Source organism: Aulonocara stuartgranti (assembly GCF_965226115.1).
Source record: "Aulonocara stuartgranti genome assembly, chromosome: 7".
Lineage (NCBI taxonomy): Eukaryota > Metazoa > Chordata > Actinopteri > Cichliformes > Cichlidae > Aulonocara > Aulonocara stuartgranti.
In genome coordinates this window covers 21850397-21859561 of record NC_138945.1, presented here as the reverse complement: position 1 = coordinate 21859561, position 9165 = coordinate 21850397, and the positions used below count along the sequence as shown (strand labels likewise).

Sequence of the window (9165 nt, the reverse complement as noted above, 5' to 3'; positions counted from 1 at the left end):
AGTTAGGGCAATTAAGGACAGAGACGCAAATGTACTAATGTGTGAAGAGAGCGTGATGAGAAGGTGGATGGAGTCATTTAAGGAGCTAAAGAATGAAAAGAAAAGGGAGAGAAGAGGACAGAAGGAGGACAGTGAAACTTTAGATGAAAATGGTAAATGTTAAATGGCCTGTATTTATATAGCGCTTTACTTAGTCCCTAAGGACCCCAAAGCGCTTTACACTACATTCAGTCATCCACCCATTCACACACACATTCACACACTGGTGATGGAAAGCTACATTGTAGCCACAGCTGCCCTGGGGCGCACTGACAGAGGCGAGATGACCCCTAAAAGGAAGCCAAAACAAGACTAAATCAATTAAACATCTACTGATCAAACTTGCAAATGTATCATCTGTAATATGTTACTTTGAATTTTATATTAACAACACTCCCTATGCCGCTTTGATAAAGCTGCGATATGGAAAACACTGGAAAACCTGTCTTTCACTCATAATTACAGAAAGAGTTTACCACTCAGTGACAGGCTATGTGAGCAAATACTTGAACAATTTAAAAATGATGCTTTTCAACATATAAATGCAAAGAATTTGGGGGTTATTTTCTATTCATACTGCATAGTAGGTGATGTATCTTCATACTGTAAATAACACATATCATTAAATAATCCAGAGAATCTAAAGCAGCCTTTAACTGCAAGGGGCAACACCAGAAAAAGAAAATGCACATCACAACACTAAAAACCACTGACAGTGAACATTCATCATCAGTTCAGCAAATGCAGCTCATGCAATAAAAAAAAAATATACAAAAATGCCACAACTTTCATTGAGCCCGAGCTCATTAAAGATAGTCTCAGTCAAAGTGAAGAACTGTCTCTTGGTCCAACCAATCCAAGTAATGTACACCAAGCCTGTGGTTTGAGGAGGCAAGAGAATTTCCAGCTTGTTAAGAGCTGAACCTACACCCACATTAAATATATATGTGTGTGTGTGTGTGTGTGTGTGTGTGTGTGTGTGTGTGTGTGTGTGTGTGTGTGTGTGTGTGTGTGTGTGTTTTAAAATAAATATGAAGTCATGTCAGCTTGGATGTCACCCGGATTAACAAGGTCCAGATGTTGAGGAATCAGGATGCCCTGATGAGAAGTGGGCTACTGGAACAAGAAGGCATCAGTGGGCAAGAGATGAAATTTTTATATATGAATGTTTTTGAAGAATCATGTGCAGAGAATGCCAAACTATAATCTGCACACTCATCAGAATTCTTCCATAGCAAAAGAGTCTAGGTGCAAATGTGGCCTGTCTGCAATGCAGGCCTGCTACCTTTTTAAAATATTTGCCACAATAGCAAATGAAAAATGTAATGAATGGTCTCTTCTTTTATACATTAATTTTTTACACAACATCACACGGTGTTGTGTAAAAAAAAAAAGTCTGGAGCCAATCTTTATTTTGTTATATTCTTGCTTTCAAAGAGCTAGATATATAATTCTTGAAGTGTAACAACAAGATGATTCCCCAAATCCTATTAACTTAAGATTTGGCATATCTGCTGTGCAGTAGTCCTTAAAAAATCTTAAGGACACTGATGATCGACATCCAAAAGTCATGCCCTTAAAGGCCTGGGCCTTTAGCTGATCCATCTACTGTTTACCAAAGCCTCAAATCATCATCCATAAATTAAAGGTCAGGAGAGAGATACGGTGAGTGTCAACAACCCTCTGCAGAATGCGGTGGAGGCTTTATCGTGGGTTTCTGGTTGCATTCCAGCCAGTAGTTTAGTTGATCTTGTTAAAATTGATGGAAATATGAACGCATAAAAGTGCCATCAGAGTTTGAGCCCCTGTGTAATACAATCTGATTGTCAAAAATTTCAATTTTCATCATACCAATGATAGCAAACACTCAGAAACAGCTCAGACTTTAACATTATTGAAGCAGTGTGGGATCAACAAAAGTAAGCCAACATCCAAAGAAGAGCTTTGAATGCCCTTCAAGAAGCCCAGACTACTTAAATAAACCAAAAGCACCAAATAACAGAGCAAGAAATAAAGGGGGACTCAAAACATTTGCTCTGTATTGTATATATTTTTTAGTAAATCAGAATAGGTTAGCTTGGTTGCAGATCCCAAACTTGCAGGGCTGTAGGTAAGTAGACACGCGCACACACTTAGGGTTGCTATCACCCCCGTCTCCCTCTCACCTCTCTCCCCCATTCAGAGACATGCGCCTCTGTCTTTCTTTCTCTGCTGTACGTGATAAATTCCACTGCGACCTCTGGTCATTCCCTTTGTTTTCTACCTTTATTAAGTAAGACCAGCATTCCTAGCATTCAGGCCGCATCCTCAATGGCTTCATGAAAGCGCATAGAGACGCCGTCTCCTGATTGACTTTCCAATGGACACATCCTGTGCACCTTTCAGAGGTTGTTTTCCTCTTCCTTGTCCCTGCAGCACACGGTCATGATCAGAGCTCTCCTTTGAGAGTAGTCCGGATACCTGCCGCAGTGTTTGCTTGGCCAGCTGGAAATGTGTGTTTGTGTGTGCGAGAGAGAGGAAGATGAGAGGCAAGTGAAGACCAGGTGGTCACCAAGGTCTTAAGGGAAAACTTTATAACAGGAGAGGACTGGCTCACAGCTTTCTGCATCCTGTTGTGTCTACAAGCTTCAGCAACACCACCATTTCCCCTTTTGAACTCGTAAGCCTGGTCAAAGTCCCCTTTTTAGGTGCGCTTGTTGTTGTCCAGGATTCCTCACAATATGACTTTTATATTGTTTTATACACTGTAAAGAAGACAGTATGTTTTTTAAGTATTACTACAGACTGCAGGGCAATGGTAACACAATCACCAGTAATAACTCAAATTGTTTTTTATTATAGGCTATTTTAATCTTTCATTTTTACATATACCACATTATAGAAATACATGTAACATGTGTATATCTTAATGAAAAAATAGAAAAGAAATTGAACCTTTTTGTGCTTTAAATGTAACGGTAAATAGATTAACAGAAATGACCGTGTGAAGTTAAAAGCGGTCAGCAACTGTAATTTAAAAGCTCCATCAACGAACATGAAAATGAAGTTCCACCAGTTTGTCCACAGTGATCTCTGCAGTTATTTAATGGCACAATGTATAAAGAAGTCATTAACTCTTGGTTCTAATACGGCAGCACTTAAGAGGAGAAAAAAGGGGGAGTGTAAAGTGCGTGTTTGACCAAGTGTAGGCCTTAAAGGTTAGAAGGTGGTTAATATTTCTTGTATACAGCACCTCTGAGTTGTAGACAGGCCTGCATCCATATCTGTAAATGTTAAGTATAGAATGGAAACAAGACTTATACGTTGTACATATAGAGATATTTTTTAAAGTTGCTTCACACAGAATCATTTCTGTGTAACTTTAAAATTTTAGGTTCTTATTGCTGGATTAGGATTAAAGTTAAGACATCTTTGAGACTGATGGCCAAATGAGTTGAAAGTGTATTGTTTCTCTTTTGATTTGGCTTTTTTTGTTTGTTTTTTTAGTTTGTTTTTTTGAAATTTGAAAATAAACAATCAGACACAGGCCCATCTAGTTATGCTGCTTTACTACAGAGCATCAATAGCCTTGGAGACTTGGCCGAAGACATCATCCACTGGCAGCTCTGAGTCAACCTGGGCAAAATAAGATGACAATGGATGCGTTAGAATATATGTTGACGTTTCACGTGAGATTCAAATGTTGTTTTTCCGCTGTCGCAGCAGTCGCACACACCTTCCTGACAATACCACGGCTCTCATAAAAGGCAATCACTGGCTCGGTTGCTTTGTAATACAGGTCCAGGCGCTTCTTGATGGTCTCCTCGTTGTCATCAGAGCGGCCGCTGGTCTCACCGCGTTTCAAAAGCCTCTTGGCCATAGTCTCTGCTTTTGCGTCGACGTACAGCAGCAAGCAGGGTTTGCCGATCTGGGATCAAAGACAGTTTGTTCATTTAAGCTTCCGTCTTTCTTTCTTTTTTTTTAAATCATTGCTGCAAAGATGAATTAAACCCATACCTTCTTCTCAAACTCCTCCCCCTGCTTCACCTCACGGGGATAGCCATCAATAAGGAAACCCTTGGAGACATCAGCCTTGGCAATCATGGCTTCCTTAATCATGTCTAAGACTGTGTCCTGCAGGTAGCCCCAAAACATTATGATCAATCTTCACTATGATATGGCACTGACAAAAAAAGGTGTCTTAGAAGAGCTGACACTTGTATTTTGTCTTTTCATTTAGTATTGGACAAAAAAAACATGAAACCTTTTGTTTTCTTTTAAATTATGCATACTCGCAATTATTTCAGTTATAGTGCCCTCTCTTACCAAAGGTACCAGCTCTCCCTTCTGCATGATGGCCTGGAGATGCTTGCCCCTCTCAGAGCCAGAAGCCACCTCAGCACGGAGCAGATCCCCAGATGACAGGTGAGTGTAGCCGTACTTTGCCACTATCTTCTCACACTGGGTGCCCTTTCCAGAGCCAGGCCCACCTTTAAAAGAAGATTAAACAAAAAAAAAACAGTCATGTGGCATGAAGGCAAATAAAAGCTAAATGCGCTACTGCTAAAGTGCTAAGAGCGGCTCAGGGTACTTACCCACAACAAAAATGATCTTGGCATCTTTGAGCTTGTCTGAAATGAGCAGGCACAGACAAAGTTATACATGCGTGAATCGGGAGGTTTTTCTTGACAGCAAAAGTTCAAATCACAAGGAAAACCTTTTTGTAACAAACCGTCTGGATAGTCGGATGTGGAGGAAAGACGCGCACATGATGAAGAAGAAAACACGTCCATTTTTAACTGCTGCAACAGGCTGTTTAGACTGAGCTTGTTTATGTCTAGCTTAGTGCTATTGCTTAAGTAGTGTTGGCATGGCAACTGTTGTTATCCCTTGTTTTGTTGCCAAGTGTTCCCAGGCACTTATAACAAAGTCTGAATTGCAAATCTAGCCAATAAGGCCATTTCCATTTGTTCTTAATCATATTCTGCGATCGTGTCTGGGTTTTTCATTAAATGCAATATCACGACAAAGAATCCGAGCGCAATATTTTTAAAATGTACATATTAAAACCTTCCCTGTGTTATCCAAACTGTCCAAAAGAGGGCAGTAGAGTCCATGGAAACGCAACCGTCTGTCTGCTTTCCTTTACTCCATTAGATTAATAATAAACACACAAATGAACACGTTCCACCTCATTATCATCAATAAAGAGACATTTATAATAATACTTGAACAGGTGTATTAATTACCTGCCATTGTGTTACGTCTGAGTGTTTTCGGTCAACTAAAAGAGAGAAAAGGACACAGAAAAGTGAATATATTCACAGAAGATACATACAGCAAGCAAGGTCAAGCAAGGCATAGATTTATAGGTAGCCCTTTAATGTATAAATCAATAACTTTGGATTATGTATGCATGATCACCTTAATTACTGTGCCAGATTTAGGCTATAATCACCATAACAGGGTCGTTTTCACCTCTACATATTCTTTAAGCAATACAGGACAGTTTTGTGTGCTCAAAAGATCAAATTGCTCTATTTAAAATAGTTTTTTTGTTTCATTTCATTTCATTTTAGAATAATTCCCAGCATAAAATTGAAAATAATTTTGATATTTCAGTATTTATAATTAAAAGTTTAACAGAATTCATATGAAATCTTTAAGGAATTGACACAAAAGCAGAGAAAATTTTGGAGTAGATATCATAACAATTTTATATTTTACACAATATTCCAACTTTTGGGGGGAAATTGGTTTTGGTAAAGCTGGCAATATTACTATTCCTGGTAAAGTCACAACAGTTTGTTTGTGTGTGTGTTTTGTATAGTATAATGTAGGAAAAGCCAGTTTTCTGGTGTGTCATTGAGAGTACAGTGTACTGAGCACGACTGAGCAGACACAACAGCACACAGCATGCTGTTAATGGCAACCCTGCTTTTCTTTCCTATAGTGTTAAAGCTGGTATGAGCATATTTTGATTCACAAAACCTTTGGCGTAATAAAATACCTTTTAGTGTTGTATTAATAGACCTGGGCATATCTAAAAAAGACAATAGCCAGTTTGTTTCCTGTTTATACGTCCGTTTTAGCTGACTCAAAGACAGAAGTCTGAAGAATGAGGAAGAAGGCTGGGTTGCTGGCATAAATAGGCACGTTCAAGTAGCTGCATGTCCGTCTGAACATACAGTTGAAAAACAAAATACTTTAAAGCAGTGCCAGTCAAAAATATGCCCACACACTCTGTCAAAGTTGTCATGTATTGTTTCCTAAATTAAATGGATTTCTCTCACACAGCTGCTGTGCACTGAGGTGAGTTTTTGCACTACTTGTGTGCCTTTGGAGTTATGCATACAGCACTTTTTGGCTATTGTGCTTGTTACTATGTTACACACATGAAACAAATTGGCTAGCTATAGTCTTAAAGTAACTTAAGAAGCTGCTTGTATGTCAAATTAAATGTGTGTCAAAAGGCAAGAGAGTACTTCTCAGGTTACTTGGTGCCTCCAAGTGCCTTGGCATTGGCACTAAAAAGGAAAGGACACACTGTACACCAGAAAAAAAACATTATATGGTGACAAATATCTTCATAGGTGCAGTGTTGGACATTTTGAGTGTAATCGTGGACCGTGTATTTAAATGAACAACTAAAAAACAGTATTTTAGGATTTATTATTTAATAGGAGTTAAATATTCCTCAAGGATCTCCAGGAACTGTTTTACTGTGGCAAGATTTTATTAGAATGCATTAAAAGAACCACACCTCGAGGAGTAGCATTAAATTAATTGAAACAAACCTGACCTGGTGACATTGCAGCAGTTTGCATTTTATCTAGCCCTTGCAATTCAAATAGTACAGTTTGCATAGTGCCAGGTTGCAAAATACGCTTGCAGAACAGTGCGATATGAGTCATTTTATGGCTAAACTGCCAGACAGAAAAAGCAAGATATACATTAAAGTATACTTAATCTGAAGGAAACTTGTACATTCCTAAACCTAGTGTGTGCTTCTTGGTTTGCATTAAAAGTTTGTCAGCTTGTTCTCTGACTCTCACTTGTACTACGCCTCAGTGCTCCCTGCCGTTGCTTCTCAGGTGTCCAGTTGTATGTCAGCAGCCATTAACCCTGTGGTCTGGGTAAATGTCACTCGGAGGCTGACATCTGAGTCAGCACAGAACCTGTTTTGGGAGTCTCTGTGTGGCCTATTATGGTGCCACCTTCTGTGTCCTGACATGTCATATGTGTACTAACTCCTGATTGCACAACTCCTAGGTGTGGGCATGGCATTTAACACTGTCTGCAATTATGGAAGGGAAACTACATACTACATTTCCTCGGGAGAGTCTTAACAGAGACTTGGTGTCTAAATTGTCCCTTATATAATCCTGCAATATGAAAATTCAATTCAGTCCAATCAAGTGCTGAAATTATTTAGAGAACCTGATATAGTAGTGGTGGTCTATTCATATATGCAGTTTTGGATTTTTTTAATTCTATCTTTACAGATCCTACAATCACCATTACATCCATCCTAAGGAAGATGGGACAGTCCATCTTGCCTGCACCACCCTCATGTCTAATTACCGTTTTTAAACATGCGGCCCTGCTAAAAAAAGACTCAAGCCGATGTGCAGCTGTTAAAGGTTATCTGTCAAGCATTCCTAAAAAGCCCATGGAGATGAAGCTCTGACTGACCGCCCCTGAAAGCAAAACACAGAAAGCGATGATCTAACAGCACATTCTCCCTGTAAATCGTTTGGTTACCAGGGTGCTCTGCGGTTTTAATTGAGAGCGCTGTCCCTTTAAGGGAAATCAGGGGACCCTTTGACGTCAGTGCGGTGGGAGATATTCCGTGTTGTTTGTGGAAGGATGGAGCATGAGACATTCAATTGTTTGCTGTGGGTGTTATTAATGTGTCTGTGCTCCAAATTGCACGTAAAAACAGGAATCAATAGCACTCAGCCCTCATCAGCTGCTAATGATCCTCGCGGGCTCTGAAAGCTTTGCAGCGGACTTTAATGGCTACGCGGGGTTGCATGAAAATGCCCTTTTAAATGGCTGCAGGTTCAGGAGAATGTTGACACGGTATCAAAGTAGAAGAAACCAGAGAAGGAAAAGTCAAAGCAAAACAAGCAAATAAAATCAGTGCTAATTATAGTTTTGGGGATAATTATGATGTAATGCCTTAAGTAACATCACTGTGAATGACAGACGAGCCCTGCATGCCTTTACACTGCAAAGAAATCCATGATTGGCTCCTTTGGCACATAAAGAAAAAAAGAAATGTCAACCATTTTAAAGTGTGACTAAACGGTCCCATGACAGTTCCCATAAGAACCTCTGCCTCTGTCATTCCCACTCTCCATCCCGTCAAACAGCCCTGCCCACTTTGTCTCTCCGATATTCCTCTATTTGTCTCCCTCTCTGACAAACCCAGCCCTGTTCAGAGGCGTTTCCTGCCTGTTTTCCTCTATAGAGCCTTTGTCCTCTGTACTGACCTCTCTTTCGCGTTGTGGCTTTAGATCTCAGCGCAAGGGGCTGCTGTCCCTGGATCCCCGTGTGCGTGTGACTGCACAGTTCCTGCTGCACGCCAGCCCTCCCTCTCCGCTTCTATGCCTTTTTATAGCTCGCCTGAGCCTGCTCAAGTTTGCATTGCATTCTGGGTAGGAGGGAGGAAAGAAGGGATGATGGACAGGAGGAAGTGGGGAAAGCGGAGTGGCATGGTCTGACAGCTGCACATCAACACACCCCCTTAGTAAATTAAAATCTTGTGGTCAGTGTGTCTTTGCAAGTTTGGGGGATATCTGATGAGAAGAAGAGGACATGTGACATGCAAAAATGCTCAGTGTTTGAGGAAGTTTGATTAAGTGATATGTAACCATTAAAAAACACAGATGCATTATAATGGTGCTTTTTAACCGAATATTGAATCTAATTATTATTTAATAGAATTGCAGTGCTTTGTAATTACACTATGCAGATTAAAACAGCTGTAATTACACCGCAGGTTTATCCGATGTGATGCAGGGAGTGGTGTAAATGCAAATAAGAAACTTTATGTTTGTTATATTTAATTCTTCACATTCCTACCCAGTCTTAGTTGAGCAACCATATTTGAGTGGGCCAACAGAGTCCGATTAGCTTTTT

At 39.9% G+C, this 9165-nt stretch overlaps 1 protein-coding gene across 1 annotated transcript; it reads right to left on the bottom strand.

Moving 5' to 3' along the window:
- Nucleotides 1–3570: 3570 nt before the first annotated feature.
- On the bottom strand, nucleotides 3571–8651 carry ak1 (adenylate kinase 1). The gene is made up of 7 exons (XM_082538233.1): nucleotides 8517–8651; nucleotides 5268–5302; nucleotides 4614–4649; nucleotides 4345–4508; nucleotides 4036–4152; nucleotides 3755–3946; nucleotides 3571–3654 (listed from the first exon to the last, which is right to left on the bottom strand). Exons 2-7 carry the CDS (start codon nucleotides 5272–5274, stop codon nucleotides 3589–3591), a joined length of 582 nt encoding a protein of 193 aa, XP_082394359.1. The 5' UTR covers nucleotides 5275–5302; nucleotides 8517–8651; the 3' UTR covers nucleotides 3571–3588.
- Between the last annotated feature and the right edge of the window lie 514 nt (nucleotides 8652–9165).